General features: G+C 45.1%; 1 protein-coding gene across 1 annotated transcript in view; it reads left to right on the top strand.

The window, feature by feature from the left end:
• PTCH1 (patched 1) overlaps positions 1-17,416 on the top strand; it is a 59,785-nt gene extending 42,369 nt beyond the window's left edge. Inside the window, exons 17-24 of the mRNA XM_007121877.4 lie at positions 643-826; positions 2,331-2,611; positions 4,274-4,411; positions 7,520-7,662; positions 11,001-11,100; positions 11,657-11,911; positions 13,530-14,085; positions 14,637-17,416. Of these exons, the coding sequence (XP_007121939.3) occupies positions 643-826; positions 2,331-2,611; positions 4,274-4,411; positions 7,520-7,662; positions 11,001-11,100; positions 11,657-11,911; positions 13,530-14,084 (1,656 nt within the window). The 3' untranslated portion in view covers position 14,085; positions 14,637-17,416. The remainder of the gene's footprint in view (positions 1-642; positions 827-2,330; positions 2,612-4,273; positions 4,412-7,519; positions 7,663-11,000; positions 11,101-11,656; positions 11,912-13,529; positions 14,086-14,636) is intronic.
• The last annotated feature ends 5,540 nt before the right edge of the window (positions 17,417-22,956 follow it).

Here is a 22,956-nt window from a genome sequence, read left to right as displayed (position 1 = left end):
GACCCACTTTAGAGGGAGCATAGTATTTGGCTTCCTCACAGGATGTGGCGTACTATGTGTGACCACCTCTCTCAGAATAAGGTTCCCAGAAAGACCAAGGCTGTGCACCCGTCCCTTCCACTTTCTGGCGATGGGCATTTTTTGAATACACAGGTCATAGGAGGCTAGTGTTAGCAAAATTTATACAGATGTTGTTTTATTTTTATAGCTCTCCTCCATTTACTGGGTGGCATTTCCTTTAGTGTTAACAGCAGAGGTTAACTGCACACAGACGTGTATGGGGATTCTTGCCAGGTTTTTTCCTCCTTCCTCTCCTATAAATATGTTTCTTCAGATTGTTCATTCTCTGCCTTGGCTGCAGACAGTCTTTTAGCATTCAGATTTAATTGGTTCAGTCCATTCTTGGGCCGTCTGCAGAACTGTGTGTGTGTGTTATAAACATGCCGATTATTGCATCCTCTGATAAGTGCATTTTGAAAGAAACCAAAGGTGTTCTGATGGGATTTTCTGTACTTGCAAACAGTGGGCGTTCTCTCCTTTGCTGCAAATGCCGGTGCAGAGCTCTGCTCCTATTCTCTCTAGGCAGGAGTGTGTTTACCCCAAGCACCCCTCTGAAAGGCTTCTGTTCTGCCCATTTTGCAGCTGACTAAACGGCGCCTGGTGGATGCAGACGGCATCATTAATCCCAACGCTTTCTACATCTACCTGACCGCTTGGGTCAGCAACGACCCCGTGGCTTACGCCGCCTCCCAAGCCAACATCCGGCCTCACCGTCCTGAGTGGGTCCACGACAAAGCCGACTACATGCCAGAAACCAGGCTGAGAAGTAAGTAGCCTTCCACTGGGCCTGCAAGCTTATGGGGCTCCTTACACCCCATACCTCCAGGCTCAGTCACAGCCCTCATCCGTTGACACTACCCAGGGTTCAACAGTGTAAACAGAAAAATATATTTCTTTTAGTTTAAAACTCTGGGAGACAGATGAGGATGTGGAATCGAATGCAACTCATGCTCTATCACACTGAGAAATAAGAGTCTCTAATCTCCCTTCGTGCCTTTGACTCTAAAACGTCCACCAGGCTTCTCTCTTTAATGCCAGCTGTTCCATGTGAAAGTTGGGGACGCCTCCAGGTTGAGTGTTGTTTTACTGTTGCAGAGTTTTATCGCTGGGGATTATATGTTTATCTTAACTTTGTCAACTCTGGTGTTGAAGGGATTTTTGGCAAGTTGGGTCATTCCTATAAGCCACCAAGCACCTGTACTCTGTCAAAGCTGTTTAAACCGGAGCAGAAAAGTCTGTATACAACAGCGTCCTCTTCCTTTCACCTCTCAGCCCCGACTTTGAAAGGTGGTTCTGGATGGATTTAATTTGCATTTGTGTTAGAGATATTAGTAGCGTATACCTTGGGTACGAGGCCAAGGGAGGACGTGAGAAAGAAGACAGGTCCTTTTGCGAACATGGCTGGAGAGCAGGCGGGTTGTGCTTCCCTGTATCTAAACCTCAGAGCCTTGTGGCAAGCAGCCAAGGCTTGTCTTAATGAAAATTTATAGTTGAGATTATAATAGGGCAAATCATGTTTAGCAAGTCAACTGAATGACCCCAGAGGGTCTGGAACACACAACGGCAGCAACTAAATGCTTGTTGTGTAAGGATTTCTTCCCCTGCTGCTGAAGACTTAGCATTGCATTAAAAAAAGAAGCATGGAAGGTTTAAGTGTGTTAGATCACTAAAAGGATAAGAAAGTCAAGCATTTTTCTCAGTAAAGCATGACTTTCGAGTTATTTTGTTCTCATAAGTGATTGAGTAAAACAGTTTGAACTTAGTATTTTCACTTGTGTCAGTTGAACAAAAAAAAGTTCCCACAATTGAATTCTTAAGTTGTTTAGACCCATTACAAAGAGTGACTGCTTCTAGAAGATTAAAATCAATCTAAGGGTAAATCAATACACAGATCACAGGCTCCTCCTCCACACACACACACACACACACACACACACACACACACACACACACACACCCCCCAAAAAAATCAAAGGTTGATCATTGTTTAAAGTTTCTTAAACCAAAGATTGAAACTGTAAAAACCTGAAGACCGTCATCGGTATTGTTTGTCCCTCATGTTGGAAGAGGTGCAGTAAGTGGGCTTTCTTGCCGAGTTCTTTCTCTTCTCATTGCGATCATGGAGACTCCGGGGATGCACATCTGGGATGGCTATAACAGTGGGAGCCTGCTGCATTTCTTCCCCCCTTGGGTGGCGTCCGTTTGCCTTTCTCAGTATTGCCAGGAGCCCCTGATCCACGGGCCCTCTCCCTGTTGCCTTCTCTCTCCAGTCCCAGCAGCAGAGCCCATCGAATACGCTCAGTTCCCTTTCTACCTCAACGGCTTGCGTGACACCTCAGACTTCGTTGAAGCAATTGAAAAAGTCAGAACTATCTGCAACAACTACACAAGCCTGGGGCTCTCCAGCTACCCCAACGGCTACCCCTTCCTCTTCTGGGAGCAGTACATCGGCCTCCGCCACTGGCTCCTCCTGTCCATCAGCGTGGTGCTGGCCTGCACGTTCCTCGTGTGTGCTGTCTTCCTCCTGAACCCCTGGACGGCTGGGATCATTGTGAGTTTATTCTGAGGGTCTTTGTGGAAGTCAAATTCCTTTCAGCATAGCTCTTTCTGCAGCCGGGAAGTTTTGTTTATGTCTGGGCCTCCGGAGGAGGGTATAGATTGCATCATCCATACTGTATTTATTCTACTGGAGGTGGTGAGGTTCATGGTTAGGTAGAGCCTTTAATGGCCTTAATCTTCTGTCCCCTCTCCTTTAAACTTTCTGTGTAAAGATAGGGGAGTTTTTGAGCACACTTTCCGTAATAGAGCTGAGCATTTATTAAATACAAACACTCAAAGCATAACTGTTTTTTTCAATTCAAGTGTCATTTTGTTACTACAACCCAGACCGAATATAGAGAAGATTCTTCTAAATGGAGGGATAATTCGAGAAGTTAGGACGGTGGTATATAGTTAAATGGTTTTAGGGATGGTTTTGTTTGGTGTGTTTGTTTAAACTCTTGGGCAGAATTGATAAACGAATATTACCAACCTATTTTTTGCATTCTTTCTCCAAGTATAATACTCTCAGATTTGAAACAGGTTTCGTGTAGAGTCTAATAAAATCATGGCAGGGGCTTCCCTGGTGGCGCAGTGGTTGAGAGTCCGCCTGTCGATGCAGGGTACACGGGTTCGCGCCCCGGTCCGGGAGAATCCCACGTGCCGCAGAGCGGCTGGGCCCGTGAGCCATGGCCGCTGAGCCTGCGCGTCCGGAGCCTGTGCTCCGCAACGGGAGAGGCCACAGCAGTGAGAGGCCCGCGTACCGCAAAAAAAAAAAAAAAAAAAAAAAATCATGGCAGTATTTAAATTCCATGAACTGTGGTATAGCCTTCAAAATGCCAGAATTATAAAAACAGAGACCAGGTCTTGTTTCTGCACCATAAGTCTGTGCAACAGGTATGTTTAAAGGTAAATGTTTAGTCTACAGGAGTTTTCATGGTACTTAAGCAATTGATGTTATCCATCTTTCATTAGCTTATTAAAAGAAAGCAAAGGGAACTTTTATTGTACTTGTCTGTCCCCCCTTCACTGCCTGCTGCCCCCCCCACCTCCAGAAGGAAAGATTGTTCTCTCCTTCTTTTGTCCCTGTGTAGTGTATTGTTTTATTTGTATTTTCTCCTCTTTTGCCCCAAAAACTCCAAAGTCTGCCACACAGATTTTTCTTTCCATCCCCCTAGAAATTTTTACAAGGCAGATGAAAGAAAGGCAAATAAAAGCTTTTCCTTGGATTTGACTGTTTGCTTTGTCCACCCCAGTAACTCCACATTTCTTCAAAGTGAAGGGGCTGTAACCTGACCCACATCAGCTGACCACACGTCCCCTTTCTCCCAAGTCATCCTCACTCGGTCCATGGACTCTCCAAGCAAAAGCAAAGCTACTTTTACGTAAAAGAACTTTTATTCACCCCGTCCGATCAGCTTTCTTTAGGATGGAGGGCAAGGCAACCAAACACTCTAGTTTCAACTCAGTTATAAGTTGAAGGATGGTCTCTGATGGTTAAGATCAAAACAGAAGGAAACACCTTGTTTTAAACTATATTAAATTTGTAGGCAGCAATGAGTGCGTGTTTCTATAATTCCTTATAGATTGCGCTCGGGGAATAGTTTTGAAAAAATTTTTGCAACACCTAGAGTGTGTTTGTGCCCAGCCACTCATCCTGTGTGTCTTTTTAAAGGTGACAGTCTTGGCTTTGATGACGGTCGAGCTCTTTGGCATGATGGGCCTCATTGGAATCAAGCTGAGTGCCGTGCCTGTGGTCATCTTGATCGCTTCCGTCGGCATCGGAGTGGAGTTCACCGTCCATGTTGCTCTGGTATGGGAGACCTTTTTAGTGAAAGCTATGAAAAGGCAACCTATTTCCTCTAGCTCTTTTTAGTTTCCAAGTTGGGAACCTTTTCATTTTCTCCAACATCAAGGAACACACCTGACACACATCACAGCAAAAAGGCTTCAGAGCACAGACATTCCCTGGGAGTGACTGAAGTTCAGCTGGACTCCTTTCCCTCTGGGGGAAATCTAAGAAAAGGGGTGTCAAAGGTGAAAGCCAGGCCACGTCAGCAGTAGGCAGTGTCCTTGGTGTGTCTGAGTGGGCCAGGAAGGATTCTGCTTATTTGGTGTTGTCAGTTGTGTCACCACGGGTCCTGAACTTGTCTGCTGTTCCTAAGACAGATGGTGTATACGTGTGCATGAATACACACAATTTTTTAAATCTCAGTAATAAAGCAGGGATAAAATGAGACCACACTCACAGATTTGGTGGGGATGGCATAGTGGAGGGTGAGGTGAGTTGGCAGCTGAGGAAATACCCTGGGGCTGATGAACTAGCTCTCCCACCTGAGCCCACCCAGCTCCTTCGACCTCCCAGCCTCCAAATTCATGACAGCAGAAAGTAAGAGAACTAGTGTTGCTCTCAATAGGAATTTTTCCCCCGCTCTTTCTATGCACAGTCCTGTGAATGCTTTGTGGGAGAAAAGTAAACTTCAAGAGGAGTCTAACCCAAGAGACAGCCCATCGTACACATTTATCAGAGAATTATTCAAAAGCCCTATAGCGATGTGTAAATTATGTTCTGTCCACACTTGTGTTTATAGTCTGCATCCTTGGGTTTATGTAGGCATTCAGTAAATACTTACTGACTGAGTAAATACTGATGTTTGGAATGCTTAGCTAGGAAACCAAGCATTTGACTTGGATCAAATTACTTTGATTGAGTAAAGCCTTTGCTCTTGCAAAAAGCCTTGCTTTTGCAATCTCTAGCATTGATTTTCTTTGGGCTCAACACATGGCACATGCATATCTACACATATGGGTGTCTAGACAGATGCTTCTGCCTTCTACCTTCTATTGTCTTCTTTCAGGGCCATATTTATGCTACTTAGAGATTATAAATGTTTGTATTTCAGAAGAAATGTTTTATTGCAGTTAACCTGTTTTTCCCCCAATGTATAATAAAAAGCTGATAATATATAGAAACAGTTTTCTAAATTTTGAGCCTACCCAAATTACTTTCCTCAATTGAGCTGGGAAGAAGAACAGGGGAATTTTAGAAAGAAGAGCCTAGAGCTTAGAGAACACATAATTATGATATCATTTCTTTTAAAAAGGAGAAAAATTACATGCGAGTTAAAAATCCACAAATTGGGCTTCCCTGGTGGCGCAGTGGTTGAGAGTCCGCCTGCCGATGCAGGGAACACGGGTTCGTGCCCCGGTCCGGGAAGATCCCACATGCCGCGGAGCAGCTAGGCCCGTGAGCCATGGCCGCTGAGCCTGCGCGTCGGGAGCCTGTGCCCCGCAACGGGAGAGGCCACAACAGTCAGAGGCCCGCGTACCGCAAAAAAAAAAAAAAAAAAAAATCCACAAATCATTTTATTCTGATGTGAATGAAAATCACTCTTCTTGGTAGCTAGCATTACAAACAAGGGTGGTCCCAGAACAGATTTTTGCAGTGGAAATGCTAATAACAGTCTTTAAACTGTAGCGGCACCTTGGATCTCTGAGGTAGTATGAATATAAATATCCATACCGGTGCTGAATAAACAGTGAAGGAACTCCTCTACTCCTCATGCAAGATTTAATCCTGAGAATTTAAGGAGTCTCAAGCGCCAACTTGGCTTTTTGCTCCTAGCCCAAGTCTTCATCAAGAGACTATCCACACACAGGACATGGTGTTCTTACCGTGTCCTGTATGTGAAAGTCGTCAAGGAATCGATGGGTGCCTGGCAGTTTACTGTTTCAGTAGCATAAGTTATATGCAAGAAGATCAACCCAACTTTGACCCTTATGGCCTCATGGCCCAAATACAGCACAGAGCGACATGGTTCCAAACCATCTTGGTGCTTTCCTCCCAGGAGAAAAAGACAGCTACTTTGACCCTAAAGTCCTAAAGTCTCCCAACTCTGAAAGAGCATCCATACATAGACCCCACTTTAGAGAAAAATATGAAAATTCACAATGTACCTTTGCATACTTTTGTGTAATTTTATTTCTTCATCCATTAAGTAGAATAACCTCCTGTCCTTCCCTAGTGCACCTGCAAGGGCCCCAAGCCCTCTTCTCAGCACATCCCAGAGCAGCCTGAACTTTCAGAGAGCAAGCTTCTGCCAGGCTCAGCCCCCCCTGTTGGGTCCCACTGGGGGAGCAGGCAAGGTGTAACAGTAACTAACCCACATTAAAATGGTCCTGGGTCACACTCTGAAGCCAATAGTCTGATATACCAAGATCTCCATAAAGTTCCCATTTGATATCAACAGTGTCCTTGACCTAGAAGAGCTTTAGAGAATGCATAAGAGGTGAGATATATCCACACATATTTAGAACAGGCTTGATTGGATTTACAGCCCTGTGTTTTTCTTGTGATACCTTCATGATACTTACATGTACTACAAACACATTAGTTTGAACACAGTGACAGAATTTCTAACCTCAGCATAATAGTGAGGAAATATGTATTTAGCACCCAGATGCTAAGCCCATTTGGAAGTAAGATCTTGACCTTTCAAAAAATCGGGCAAAATGCTGTCGCTTTCACAACTGGAGGTCTCCGATGTGAATAATGCTAGATCATTTAAGTGTGGGGAGTAAACTCAAGTGTGAGTAACAGTGAAAAGAAGGGAACATTTTGCTCATTTGTATCGTTTTGGCATGGTTCTTAAATTTAAAGTAAATATGCTTTTCTTTATTCTTGATGTTCAAGATTTACATCAATACCAAATACAACCCATTATCATGAACAGGTCAATTTAGTGTAAGCCTAGATTTGGCTAGTTGAGCAGCCCCAATTAAACATTCCAGTAGCTAGAGGGTAAGATCTGAGAGGTTCAGTGGAGGCAGATGAAAGTGGCTAATAGCATTTAAGACGAAGCTGGCCATTGACCAAGTAAAGTCCAGGAATCTGATCATCTAATCTCTCCTCATTGCACAGGCCTTTCTAACAGCCATTGGCGATAAGAACCGCAGGGCTGTGCTCGCCCTGGAGCACATGTTTGCACCTGTTCTGGATGGTGCTGTTTCCACTCTGTTAGGAGTGCTGATGCTTGCAGGATCCGAGTTTGATTTCATTGTCAGGTAAGCATTAGTTTCTAATGTGATCTCTGTTGCATATTTCCTTCTGTCTCTGGAAGATTGCAGCATGTCTTCATTGTGACTCTACTTCCCACCCCTAACCCCGCAGCTTTATCGAGGTATAATTGACAAATAAAAATTGTATATATTTAAGGAGGTACAACGTGGTGGTTTGATATATGCATACATTGTGAAGTGATTGCCACGATCTGTGACTCCACTTTCTTTTGAGTTTATTAACTCAGAGGTATCCTGAGAGGCATAAAAGCAAGCTCTCTTCTAGAGCTGTCTTGGGGAATATCTTAGGGAGAAAAGATGGAGGGTTTGGAGCTAGCAACAAAGGCAACTCTACAACTTGAAACCGATATCCCAGTTATTGTTATTGAGGTTAGAAATACCAACAGAAAGAAATGACCTGGTTCCCGTTAACTGACTGTATTTGACCTTTACTTCTCCTTCAAAACTGTAGAAAGGAAAACGTACAGATACCTAAAATTTTCACATAGATTTTATTCTTTTAAGAAGTGAAGATGACATGCCTTGATTTCACATTTGAGTTGCCACTAAGATTTAAGAAGCATTTAATGTGTGACTTAACACCAGTCAAATTTTTGAAATCCAAGCCTAGTTGGATACATCTTTCAATTTGGATTTCATGGCAGGCAGTTTCTGGTGAATTTAATTAAGGATTTGACTTTGAGAAGTATAAAAGGAGAGCAAGTTTTCCTTTTGAAAAGAATTTGAGAACTGCAGGGAAAGACCATTTTCTTCTCTGAACAGCCTCCACAGCTTTTTGACATAGCTGCCCTTGGATGTAACCCTGTTGCTCCGTGGAGGGGCGAGGCCAGAATCATCAATAAGTAAAAGATAGTCCAGAATTAGCACCATGGTAAAGCAGGATGAAATGTGAGAAATGACTTGATCATTAGGGACATTTCGATAAATCTAGAGAGAGAATCTAAACAGGCTTTTCTGATGTGTACGTTGCGATAGGCCTTTCAATTCCAAGTGAAAAGAAGAGGATTTTAAGTTGTAGCCAGAGTTTCTTTATTACGAGAAAAGATCAGTCCACTGGTCTGTGACGTACTCCATTGGGCGGGTCGACATCATGGAGATTTAGCCTTGCTAGAATGAGTGCCAGGGCTGGCTCACTGTCGCTTGGGTGGAGAGTGAGTGGAGAGGTGTAGAGCAGTACTTCTCAAACTGTAACGTGCTCATGAGTCATCTGGGGCTCTCTGTAAATGCAGATCAGACTTCACTGGGGGTGGGGAGCAGGGTCTGCGTTTCCAGCCAGCTCCCAGATGATGGCCATGTTGATGATCCTCTCAGCACAGACGACGGATCACTTAACAAGCCAATTAGTACACCCTGTTTGCCAATATCAGGTAGACATATGCCTAAACTAGATGAAGGTTTTGGTCTGGGTTTTGTTTTAAGCTCTTAATTTGATTTTGACTTTTCCTTTATTCAGGCATTAGTAGTTGTTTCTCTGTGATGTAAAAACCCTATGTCAAATAGAGTTTCCTCTGTGTAATTTCTCATTCAACACAATGTAGCGAGCACCTCATAAGTGCCATTTCACACAACTGCAAGTAATGTAGACCCCGTCCCCCTCTACATAGTTTACGGTCCATGGGGGGAGAGACAAGGTCACAGGCAATTCAAAACCATGGGAAACAGAGTGTGATGGGATCTCAGAGGATCTAACTCAGCCTTGTGGGGGATGCCAAGGGAGCCACAGAGAAGAAACGTAGCCTGAATTAGAACAACCATCTGGGACCTGGGTGGAGAGTAGGATCCCAGCTCTCTCATCTAACCCATGGCGTCTTGTTCTCTCCCAGAGATATCAGGGTTCTTGTTTCAAGCACTTAAAAGGGCTTCCCATTTTCTAGAACTGGATGGATTAACCTGATAAAGCCCTCACTGAGGTCGACTAAATGAGCAGACATTGTATACACTAAGCTGTCAGAAATCTAATTGGTCTGTTTATTCTATAGTTAGATGGATGGGATGCAAATGTCTTAATGCCTGCTGCTGATATATGCCTCAGCCTAAAGTTGCAGCAGTTTACATTAGTGCAAGACATCGGCTGCTTGGTTTTTTACTAATGCAGCTCAGAAGTTTCTAATGTTTACAATAGCTGCGAGGTATTTGTATTTTTATAGGGATTCTCTCTCCTTTCATCTAATGTTGAAACATGTATAGGCACAGCAAAGTTTGGTGCCTGTTCCGTTTTATGATCAAGAGGACCATTAACAGATAGATATCTTGCCCTCCCTCTTCCCAGAACATCCTGAGCTCTCCCCAACCCCAGCCCACTTCCAGCAGAATGGCCCTAGAAACCGTTAGTTACAGAAACGCATGCTTGCGTGGAGCCCGCTGCCTCCAGCTGTGTGCAACATCCTCCAGCGACTCTCCCTGGCTGACAGGTTCACCTTGGTATTCGTGAAGGATCCCAGACCTTAGCCCTCAACGGTGGGAAAGCAGGGCCACTTGTGCACTCTCCTCTTCTTCATGGTGCTGCGGCCTTTATGTTTGAATTGGCTGACGCAAAACAAGAGTATTCAGAGATGCTAAATTGTTCAACAAAAGATTGGCCGGCAGAGCAGCCCGTCATTGTGGACCGCCCTCCCCCGAAAATGCCCCAGCAACCACAGAATGGGCAGTGTTTTCTTTGCCGAAAGCTGGTTCCAGTGTTCTAAAAAGATTGCAATTGGAGCTATTTGGTAAAACTGGAACTCACAGAATTCTGGGCAGAAAGTTGCGGTTAATGAAAGCCCAGGGAAAGCCTTACCTGCTACGCTGGAGACTTAATTAGAGATTCTGCTCTAAGATGCAGAAGCATTTCACAGTGGATTAGCTGCCTGCAGAAGTGGGCTGCTTTTCCTCCTGGGCTAAATTGTTTAAATTCTACACCCTTCACTTCATTTGTTTGCTTCTGCTGGGTTTTCATGAACGGGGCCCCTCTGCATTGTATTTGTGCTTTCAGTCTGCTCGGCCATTCAGTTCACATTCCATATTTTTGTGTTTGTGTAACACATTCATAAATAACATTACATGCCATGAGATTTCAGCAAATTAACAAACCTAATTTTTTTTCTTCCCTTCATGAACTAACACTTTGGGTTGTAGAATGTAGTTCTCAAAGTCATAAGGTTAAAAGAAAAGAAGAAAGAAAGAAAACTAATCTTGTGCTGAATTTGAAACGCAGTGTTGTAACATAACAGCCTTTTCACTGGTGTGGGTTTTGTTAATTTTTGGCTCTGACGTTTGGGCACGTGAAGGGTAGCTTAATTTACTTCTGCCATGGTAAATGTTCCTGTTTCCCTTTTATCTTCAAGGTATTTCTTTGCTGTCCTGGCAATCCTAACAATCCTGGGCGTTCTCAATGGACTGGTTTTGCTGCCAGTCCTTTTGTCCTTCTTCGGACCGTATCCTGAGGTCAGTAATTGTTGCCAGTGTAATGTGCAGTCCTCAGACCACCTGAATATTGTTTTTCCTGGTGTCACTCTTAATTTAGATATTTAAGTATATCCACATTTGCTGGTTGTTTACTTTTTCAGTAAACAACTCAAATAATTGGCTTTTTTCTCTTCAATTTAATAGTGTTAGGGGATGTAGGGGGAATGGTTTGATTTGGTTTAGGTTGTTTATTTTTGAAACCTAGTGATTGGCAACCTGAGTCTTGTAGGTCTCTATCAATGAAGCACTTTCCACTCAGGAAGAATATCTGGGCTTGAACAGGAGTAAAAAGGGCACACAGCCTGCCTTTCCAGAGTGTGAAAGCAGAGGGCAGTTCTTTCGCTCCAGCTGTCAGGCCCCAAGGGTCTTCAGAGTGGCAGGGATTGGGCCAAGTGAATACAGGGTTGCGTGAGAGGCCGGGAGGGGGAGCGAGGGAGGGGCAGTGACCCCTGAAGAATATTGTGCTTTGAACCTTAAGTGTAGCCACCGGGTAAAATGGTTGATAACGCCTGTAATATTGAATCCCCTTAAATAGGTGTCTCCAGCCAACGGGCTGAACCGGCTGCCCACCCCTTCCCCTGAGCCACCCCCCAGTGTGGTCCGGTTTGCTCTGCCCCCGGGTCACACGAACAACGGGTCTGATTCCTCTGACTCAGAGTACAGTTCTCAGACGACAGTGTCGGGCATCAGTGAGGAGCTTTGTCACTATGAGGCCCAGCAGGGCGCCGGGGGCCCTTCCCACCAAGTGATCGTGGAAGCCACAGAGAACCCGGTCTTCGCCCGCTCCACCGTAAGTCATAAGTCACCCCAGGAGGCAGCCCCTGCCTGCTCTGAACAGCAGATCACAGACAGCATGCCAAAAAGTGTATAGGTTAGGTGGACTCATATGAAATTGCCAATATTTGGCTCTTCTTAAACTATAAAAATGTCAGTTTCATATGGTTGTATCTCATACAGATTGAAAAGGGCAGGGACCAATATTGGTGACTACGCAAAACATCCAGCAGCATATATCTTGTTTGAGCTAAGTACAGTTTGAGCTTAAGGACCAGAGGTAAAGCATGCCTTGCTTCCCCTGCCCCCTTTTTTTTTAAAAGCTACGTATCATTGTAGGATGATACCTATTTTAAAGTGTAATGGTATTTTTATTGCCAGCAGAAGTGATTTCTTTTCCCTTCCACTTCTGTTACTTTTAATTGCCCTTGGTGTAAAATTATTTCAATCATTATTGTCTAAGACTTCACCAAAAGCTTTTGTGGCTCCAAGCTCGTATTCTAGGTGGCTGGAAGGAGCAGAGAAGCTGAGAACCAGCCTTCAGTAATTCAGGAAAACCATGAGCAGCCCGGAGCCTCTTCTCAGAGGCCCTGAGAGCCCCAACTGCATTCTCCCCTCTCTGTGCTCCCCAGGATGTCCTCGGCCCCCCAGGCCTGGAGCACAGCACACAAAACCCAAGGAATGTTCTTAGGCTCATGTTGCTCTGACTGGGGGCCTCCTGCTGTCCCTCCAGGAAATGGGTATTCCAGTCCCAGGCTGGAGCTGCCCTTCCATGAAAGAGAGAGAGGCCAACCAAATAACCTAAATTTTCTTCCTCTTACCCCCCGTGACGATGCCTGCTGAGCTGCAGTGTGAATCTGGTTTTGTTCAGCGGGAGCCTAAAAATAGGTACAAGCTGAACGACTTTGAAGTTGGTCACGGTCCTTTTGATTGATGTGGCCACTGTGTTGCTCCATGCTTTGTACAGAGACCCAGAAACCAGATTCCTAACAACAGGACAGAGCAGCACTGCCCGGTAGAACTTTCTGTGACAGTGCAAATGCTCTCCAGCGCAGTAGCCACTGCCCACATGTGGCTGTTGAGTGCTTGAAATGTGGCAAGTGCGACCTAAGGGGCTGAATTTTGAATTTTAGTTAATTTAAATGTAAATAGCCATATGTCCCTAATGGCTACCATATTCAACAGCGTAGGTAATGTCCGGGCAACGTCCTGCATTTGGGCAAGCCAGGGCCAGACATTTAGTCATTTTAGAAGATGAGGAGCTCGAGATCTGATTCTACCCAGCAGGGTGGGGTGGCGGACTGTGGGAGAGAGGCAGCTCCGGTACTTAGACCACAGCCCTGCATTTATGGGCAGCAGCCATATGTGTCCAGCCAGCTGTGCTGGAGAAAGCCTAGGCATAGGGTCCAAACAGGGTGTACCTCTGCCACGTCGCTGTGGGTGGAAGGCCCCTGTTAGCTCCCTGGGGCCCTCCCAGCCATCTGTGGGGTTGACTAAGCTCTAGTGCAGAAAGAGCTGTGTGTGGGTGGCCAGGCGGGAGCCAGAGCCAAGAAGGGAGGGCTGGGGCAGCGGGGGCCGATGCCCAGCCTGGGGTGAGCACCCGGCCCGTTTCAACCTGCCCTTGCCCTCTGCAGGTGGTCCATCCTGAGCCGAGGCAGCACCCACCCTCCAACCCTCGACAGCAGCCCCATCTGGACTCAGGGTCCCTGCCACCCGGACGGCCAGGCCAGCAGCCCAGAAGAGAAGCCCCCAGAGAATGCTTGAGGCCTCCCCCTTACAGACCGCGCAGAGACGCTTTCGAAATTTCTACTGAAGGGCATTCTGGCCCTAGCAATAGGGACCGCGCGGGCCCCCGGGGAACCCGTTCTCACAACCCTCGGCACCCAGCGTTCACTGCCACGGGCAGCTCCGTGCCCAGCTACTGCCAGCCCATCACCACCGTGACCGCCTCGGCGTCCGTGACTGTTGCAGTGCACCCCCCACCCGCCCCCGGGCCCGGGCCCGGTCGGAACCCCCGCGGGGGGCTTCGCCCGGGCTACGAGGACTACCCCGAGACTGACCACGGGCTGTTTGAGGACCCCCATGTTCCTTTTAACGTCCGTTGCGAGAGGAGGGATCCCAAGGTGGAGGTCATTGAGCTACAGGACGTGGAATGTGAGGAGAGGCGCCGGGGCAGCAGCTCCAACTGAGGTGGGCGGGGCCGGTGGGCAGGTGGGTGGGCCTCAGAGGCGCTGCTCTTCAGTGACCCCTCAGGGACTTAGAGGGACGCAGATGGCTGCATCCTCCTGGAGCCCTGGGCACTGATGTGTCCCCTCCTGAACCGCAGTGACCTCTTACCCACAGGCAGGGTTGCCTGTCTAAGCTTCGTCATCCTTGGAGAACCAGTTGAGCTCCAGATTGGATCTGTCCCTCACCGTTAGCCTGTGGAGGTTTCATGCACCTCAACAGAGACACTGACAGCTGCCCCTTTCACCTATTTTTCAGTCTTTTAAAGCCATAGCAGGTATGTCTGATGAACGCACAGCTCAGTGAACAGTCACAAAGTGAGCACATCCCTGTCACCAGCCCCCAGGTCAAGGGAGAGATCATGACCCACCCCTGGAAGCCCCTCATGCCCTCGCCCATCCCCCACCATCCTGAGTTCTATACCCGAGACCCGTTTTGCCTGTGTGTGTGCTTTATACATAGGGACTCATAGACCTGTTACTTTGACTTCCTTTTTTTTTTTTTTTCTTTTAAAGGGTGAGTAAAATCTGAAGCAAAGAGGCCAAAGATTGGAAGCCCCTCCCTACCCCTACCCTGCCCCACCAGAACTGCTTGAAGAGAACTGCGGAGTTAGAAAGGTGTGCTGTGCCAGATAGCAGTTCATTGTTACTGTAACTGATTGTATTATTTTGTGAAATATTTCTATAAATATTTAAGAGGTGTACACATATGTAATATACGAAGGAACGGATGTAAAGTAGTGTGATCTGGGTTTTCTCCACTCCTGCCTCCAGAGCAGGCAGTGGCGAGACCGCAGCGGAGCCCCTCCCTATTTGTACATTGGTCTCTGTGCCACAACCAAGCTTAACTTAGTCTTAAATTTCAGCATATGTTGCTGCTGCTTAAATATTGTATAATTTACCTGTATAATTCTATGCAAATATTGCTTATGTAATAGGATTATTTTGTAAAGGTTTCTGTTTAAAATATTTTAAATTTGCATATCACAACCCTGTGGTAGTATGAAATGTTACTGTTAACTTTCAAACACGCTATGCGTGATAATTTTGTTGTTGTTTAATGAGCAAATATGAAGAAAGCACGTTAACCCCGGTGGCTTCTCTAGGTGTAGTTGGATGAGATTCTCTTGTTTGGCTGTGTGTGTGAACACGTGTGTGATTTCCCAATGTACTGTACTGTGATTTTTTTTCTTTTTTTCTTTTTACTGTCTGTGACCCGTGGTGGGCTCTACCTTAGGCCAGAAGAGTCAGGATATCTCTAGTGCTAGCGCTGGTGGAGGGCTAGCCCTAAACATCTCCTTATCCTTTTGCCAGACTCACTTCAAGTTCAGGGCATCTCTTAAGATCATTGGCTGCCACCCAGACACCCCAACTCGTGCCTCAGAGGAGATAAGTTCCTTCACATGGACCATTGTGGTGGATGTTGGAACCTCAGGGTACAGAGCTCACATCTCTTCATCTTCATTGGTATTAAAGACCTAGAGAACATGCCTAGTGGGAGCCTCAGCTGGGCCGTGAGCGTATCCTCTAAAGTATGCAGCCTTCACTGTACCTCTCTTGTAACCAACGCACAACACACACGCACAACACACACACACACACACACACACTTACACACACCACCACCACTATCACCACCCAAATTTAAGAGTGGATTGGAAATCTTCTGGAGACAATGACCTTTTAATTCTGGGTCCACAGCAGACCCAGAGGTGATGTTTTGAGTCCCTACAATTTAAACTCCCTCTCTTGCTAAATGGCACGGTTGGGGCTTTCTGGATTTGTTTGCATCCTCTTTAAAATAGCGAGCATCCAATATGGTGATATGGAATCAGAAATTCTATAGGATATGAGCTTCAGAAGGATGATCCTCCAAGTGTTAATATTAACATTATGGGTGCACACTTCCTAAGTATCTCACCCCCCTCTTATCATCATTAGTGTTCTTTCCATGTGACATTTATTGAAGAGCAGGAAGATGCTAATTGCAGAACCCCCACTGAAGAATGTATATAGAGACATATCTCTCAACCAGGTGTTATTTTTAAAGATTTGCTTCCATACCAATTCTGTTTTCTTGCTCTGAGGTTTGGTCTTCCTAGGCTCTTAGCCAGAGACCAACAAATGCTGGGGAAGCACTCGGTACCCAGACTAAGCTACTGTAGGAGTGCACAAATGGCAGCTCCCATTATGCCTCCTGTTTTACATGGAAAACCTTATTCGAAAGGCAACGGCCCACAGTAGTACCAGCAGTGTAGTGACCTCAGACTCTCAAACTCGCCGCAAGGCTGTGGCTACCAGATGTGTGTGTTAATATGCCAGGGGCCCAAATGGCCCCACTGCTACTGTTTGGTGCCTCTGTCAGCCACACTGTCTGTCTACCTAACACTCAGCTCTGCTCAGAAAACTTATATCCCGCATTCAGGAGAGAGATGATGCAAAATTCAGAGGTCTGCTTCCCTCTGGCTCGAGGAGTGCCCTCGCTCCTTTCCTGAGCCCAGCTTGCATGGTGCCTGGATGCTTGCCTGGCCTCTGCTTTCTGCACAGTGTAGAGCTTTCTCCAATAGTCACATTGGCAAAGGGAGAACTCGGGGGCTGGCAGGCAACCAGAATTTCTCTCTCTCTTTTTTAAAATAGTTTTATTTTGTCTGTCTTGTTTGTTCATTTGGATGTTTTAATTTTAAAAAAAAAAATCTTTGCTGATATTTATAATTTTGTATCATAAGAATGTTTTCCTACAGTATTTGTCATGCCAGTTTATAACAGAAAAATGCAGGGATTTTATTTCTATTGGAAACACTATTACAGCTATGTTTTACCTTTGAACAGAATTTTTATTTGTATAGAGTGCTTACTAATGTTAAATAGTTCAGAGTATATAACATTTTCATTAAAGACTCATGGTAGGTTTTAGTGTAAGGAGTTTAAAGGAAATATTCAAATTGGGTCTCATTGTCTGCCAATTTTGGCAGAAATGGGTTTGTGTCATTTCAATTACAAAGATAAAAGTATGCCATATAATTTATTTATATGAAAATTTATTTTTGTAGTGTACATAGTAGTCATCAAGTCTTTTGACAGAAGTATATTTTTAAAGAATTTATATGTGATGAATCCATAATGTCTGGAACTTTGCTGAGACATGAGTGGGGCACACTTTTCATTGTAAAGTACAGCAAGGAAAAGAAAATGTTTAACAGTGTTAAGAGAGTGAGATTGAGTGAATATTCATACAGTTGTGGAATGTGTATTAGTTACCATTTGTGACCTAGTGTGGTTCTCATTTTAAACCTCAGAAGGCAAAAATGTACAAACTCTCTAAATATTAATGTTCAAACACTGATAGAAATTCTAACATGAATAAAAAATAATATAACTTGTTGGTTACATCTTTGTTTATGGAATGGTTTTTAATTAAAATATTTTACGAAGGCAGTTAGTGCGTCACGCCGTCATAAACTTTGCTGTTTTTTGTCTGACTAACCTTGTTAAATACTCATTTTTTTGTTCTCCTTCATGGAGGCATTATTGACATAGGAAGAGTTCTACATTTTTATTTTCTGACACAAAGTTCCTAAATTACCCTTCAAAATGATTCCTTCTGTCATCTCTTAGCCTTTTTGTGTTTCTTTTTATGGGATGCCTAATAATTCAAGGGAATATTTATAGGTCCAATTCAATGATTATTAAAATAAAAGAAGGTGTTGTGCTTAAAAACAGTATAGCTGACAATATGGGACTGATTGAACCTGATACAAAATGTTTCTTCTTCAATGATCATACCTTGTCTTCATCATAGCCATGGAGAAAAGTAAGACCAGGAATATCATCCCCATTTTACAGCTGAAAGCAAGGAGTGGTGGGGAAGAACTCAGAATCAGCATGGGGTGAGGAGTCAGCAAACTGCAGCCCTGGGGCCTCCTGTTGATATGAAGATTTATCAGAAGACAGACACGCCCATATGCATGTAGAGATCGACCACGGCCACTTACCAGCTACATCGGCAGAACTGAATAGTTGCAGCACAGACTATACAGCCTGCAAAGCCTAAAATATTTACTAACTGGCCCTTAAGAAAAAGTTTGCTGACCCGTCTTAAGACAAGGTTATCATAGGCCAGTGATAACTCACGTGGGGTGCTTGTATCGGCGGCACTCTCATGCTTTGGAAGTTTACTAGAAAAGCAGGATCTTCAGTGCCACTCCAGACCTACTGAGTCAGAATCCTGGGACTGAAGCCCAGGAATCTGTGCTTTCATGAGCTGTCCTGGTGGTTCTGATGCACCAGCAGAGGCGATCTCTAAATTCCTTCCAGCTGAATGTGGCCTTGGTTCTATAATTTGACTCGGGCTACACAGCCAATGCAGGCCAGATCTGGAAACAGCATAGAGATCCCAACTCCTCTGTGTGGTCTTTCCACAAAAACACATGTTCATCTGTGGGAGAGTGGAGACCCGTGAACTCTGCATTTGTGCCTGGGGGTTGAGAGAGGAATTCCCTTCTTAGTGCTCTGCCACGGCTGCGGGGCAGGCCTCATTGGAGGGTGTGGGCCAATGACCTAACAGGCCGGGGTCGGGGGAAGGGGAGGTCCATGCCAGGCCAGACCCTCTTCTACCCTTCCTACCGAGAGGGCTCCAGCTGACCAACTGTGACTTGGGCAAGTCGTTTGAAACCTTGGGGCCTCTGTGTCCAAATCTGTACGTAAATTAAAAGATGGTGCATGTCCCTCTCAGACTTCCGAAGTTTGAAAGCAATGGTGGTTGTGAAGAGGTCTGGACCAGAGGGGATAGGAAGAGTCAACTGAAAGACTCAGAAGAACCTCAGGACCCTGCACTGCGTTTGGTTCAATCACCACCTCTCAGCCTCCAAGGCAACACAGGCCCTCATACACAAGCGTGAGAGTAGCTAGGGGAAGGTTTTCGGATATACAGTACACCAACCAAGGAATAAGGTGCTTGGGTAATACAATGTCCTCCTTAACGGATACTTTACCTGGAAAAAATAAAGTATTAAGCAGGGTTTTCTATCATATATAACCTCATCTTCCTACCTCCTGGTATAATCAGCTACCTGTTCCTCAGCCCTCCAGTGGTGAATTTCATCCATAATGCCCTCCTGGTTCATTCAGAAGTCATGGGGAATCTGTACTCCCAGAAACTGAGCATGGAAAACACTAATTGCGTTAATTGGGATTCAAACTGAGAGACACTTTCTTTTCAATGTGTTTTTTATACCACTAAGATGACCATTCATTGCCATTCAATTTTGTATTCTTTATAAATTACATACACCTAAGTAAGCTAACTTAGTTTTTAATATTGGCCTAAGGAGGAGTTTTCAATCAGATTTGTGTCCCAAAATCCACCACATTTATTCAGGACTTAGGTAAACATAAGGCCCCACTTTTTTTGTCATGACAGACATATTTAACAGCTTCGGGAATGCTGTGTGCTGCTAAGTTTCAGGCAGCAGCCATGTTGACGTAAAGGCAGGTGTTCATTTTTGGTAACTGGCAATGACCTCCCAAAAGGAGAAGTGGAGATGACCTTTTAATCATCCAACAAGAATATCTGCCAAGTTTTAATTACTTTTAATGAAGCCTGCACCTAATGAGAACATGCCTTGAACGCGAATCTGTTTAACTGTTCACATTGGAAAGCATGTTGGACACCTTGTCTGCATAGGTTCCCTGCCAGGAAATTACAACTGCCATCGGAAGGATCTTGAAAGGACATTCTGGTCTGTTGGGAACATGGTGGACCTCAGGAAAACAGAGGGACACGGGGAACTCTGCTACAAAAAGAAGTGACCAATAGAGATAACCCAAACTTTGGCGTGGCCGAAGCAAAACATTCTACATGGCAGGGTGTTATTATCATTGATTTATGCCTTCTCCCTTAGGGATTTCCTTTCTTGGGACAAAGGGAAGGAGACCTTTCAGCCAAGATGCTGTGAAGGGAGCCAAACCCTGCAGAGGTAGCATTTGCTCTGAGAATGAGACACACCCCAGCAAGCAGTGGCAATCAGAAGAGGCAAGCACAGCCAAATCTTTCTCAAAGTCAGTTAAACCCCTTTATATATATTCCTTTTTGCCCTGGGAAGTGTCCTCTTCATTCATCTCCTGCCTATCCAGAGAACTTGAAGGTATAGGAGTGTGATGCAAGCCACCAACAGGGCAAAGAATAAAGATAAGAGTTCACACTGAAGTAAAAGCCCGGGAAATACCTCTGTCAGCAGCAGCACCATCTTTGTACACAGTGGACAACAGCTTGTATTTTTGTGGAAGGGGGAGTGGTAGAAAAGAACCTGTTTTATTTTTATAAAGAAAAAAAATCATACAGATGGAGGAGAAACTGATGAGCAAGTTCTGACTGGTGAGTTATTATATCATAATGAGGATTGCAGCATTTAGCCCAAGATGCCAAAAGAATATAATCTTTGTAATTACAGAGTTCAATCAGCAGCAGTGGTAGGTAGACTCCTGGTGAGAGCCTCTTTTGAACAAGAGAAGAAGTGAGATGAGGCAGGAACAGAGAGAAGCAGGAGGCTCCCTACTATGGATTGCGAGAGAGAACAGCTATCCATCAGAGGGGACATGGTCAGATGTCCAGAAAGTGAGGCCGATACTATGGAAAAGACCATTAAAATGAGGAAGAGGTATGAAAAAGATTGAGTGGGACAGATTGTCAAGAGATGGTCAGAACACCCATGGGCTCCAAGAGCAGTTGCCAGATGCTGAAGTGTCAATAAGCTCACTTGGCCCTTCTATCAGTGGATGCTTTATCTTTTCCTGTGGGAGGTTATCATGAATCATGGGAGTTGGCCATGAATCAGGGAAGACTAAAGCTGTATGAGACTGTTGTCATCTTGTAATCCAAGAAATCTGGAGACCTCGTCAGGTGCCTAACACAAGCCAACACCTTCAGCGGTCAAGTCAGATTTAGAAGGTGGATCCAGTTCAGTCAGATGTTTTTATTCTCTCTTATTGCCCTCATTCCTTCCCCCATTTGTTTTATGTGATAATTTCAGAGGTATGGGTGACTGCCATCCACATAACTACTATAACCAGAGAGCTCTAGGCCTCTCGGCCACCCTACGTACATGCGTAATCATGCACGCAGAGTATATGTCTGCACTAAATGCAAACAACTGCAATGGGGGAAGCAGTTAGCAAATCTCTGAAGTATCCTTCTGATTACACTTAACTTCCAAAAGCTAATTGGCTAAAATGTTCCTCCTTAATTAGAAGCAATTACTATGTGAAACTAGGTTTGCATTTCACAAGAGAGTTTGTGTTTCATGATTGAAGTCTCAGAGTTCATTTACTGATGGTCTCTAATGGCCTGTAATCATAAGGCGCACACAATTAAGGTGGGCTTTTCAAAGTGTAAGTAAGGGAGGATGCCCTGTATTTATGAATTCTTCTTCCACTGCTGAGGACATAGCCTGCGTCCACCCTGGACTGCAAAACACACATCATGCATGCACGTGCTTGCCCAAACATACCCACATGCATAGGAAGTCCTGACCTGTCACCTTTGACCCCTTCTGAATTCCTTCCTCTCTACTCTCATTCTCCCGCCCATAAGAAGGTTGTCCTCTCGCATACTCAGTGGAGTCAGACTCTCTCAGCACCAACGCCAATATAAGTCTATCCAAAATACAGATGCTAAAGGTGGAGCTCCACCCTGGGTAGCAGTGCTACTAGCAATAAAACCACAGTTTCTTGCTTAATATGTGTCAGGCCCTAATTTAACTCATCAAACAAACCCAGTAAATATGACACTAACAGAGACTCAAAATGAGCAGGAAAGGGCACTAAAATGCAGGAGGAAACAGAAAAGATGAGGAAGAGAGAGGGGTGGGGCAGTGAGGAAGGGAAGTGAGCTTCCTTGCAACTGGAGGGGTAGAGAGTTTTTCTTAGAGAGGAGTCAGTAGAGCGGAAGGCAGAGCCAAGAAAGAAAGAAGATGAAGTCAAGACTGGTTACATCATTTCAAACCTGGATCAAGCTGTACCTAAAGCTAAATCTATGACTGAAATTTTCAGTTCTGAAATGGCTTTTGTGCTCAGGGCCAACGGGAATCAGGTTTTTTGTTCCAAATGATCTAAACTCAGCCATGACATTGGACTTGATATGGGAGTCACAGATTCACAGGACATTGACAGGCTTTAGACTGTCATTGAAAGGAGAAGAGATTGGGGAAGTCAAAAGTGATTGACAGTGCAGAAGGTTGGATTCCAAGAGAAGCAGACTCTGAGAAGAAGATTTGTGTACAGGGTCAAAACCTATGGGAAAGTGAAAGAAGCAACACTGGGCAGAGGGGGAAGTTGAACTGCCATGCAGCTGGTCCCATGGGGGGCTGAGATGGCCCTTCAGAGTCGGCTCAAATTATGGCAAGGAGGCCAGAGCTTGACACCCTCTCATTGACTAGTCATTGGATGCGGGCTGCTGTCAGGAAAAAGGCACGATCTTGGGCCAGGTGTCTCTCTTCCATCAAGCACAACTCCCAAAGAGGGACTGGGCCGAGACGTCAGTCACCAATACTCCCGCAGCTGGGGAAAGAATGCTGAGTCTGGCACGGGTGGAGCAGCCTAGCAGGCATGGCAGCTAGGTTTCCTGCCTGGGTGAGCCGCCGTGAGGACATGGACGCCTGCAAGTGAAATGAGGGAGCGAGGAGGAACAGATGGTGTCAGGGGGAGGACGGATTTAATTTTGAACCGGTAGCATTTAAACACTTGGAAAGATGTTCCCAGAGGTCCAGAAAGATGTCAATCTGGGAACCACTGGAATAGAAACCATAGTTGACGGGCACCTGCCGAGAGAGGGTGTATATAG

The sequence above is a fragment of the Physeter macrocephalus genome, chromosome 9 (genome assembly GCF_002837175.3).
Source record: "Physeter macrocephalus isolate SW-GA chromosome 9, ASM283717v5, whole genome shotgun sequence".
Classification (NCBI taxonomy): Eukaryota; Metazoa; Chordata; class Mammalia; order Artiodactyla; family Physeteridae; genus Physeter; species Physeter macrocephalus.
Note: the sequence above shows the minus strand (reverse complement) of the source record. Positions and strands in the feature narration are given on the sequence as shown.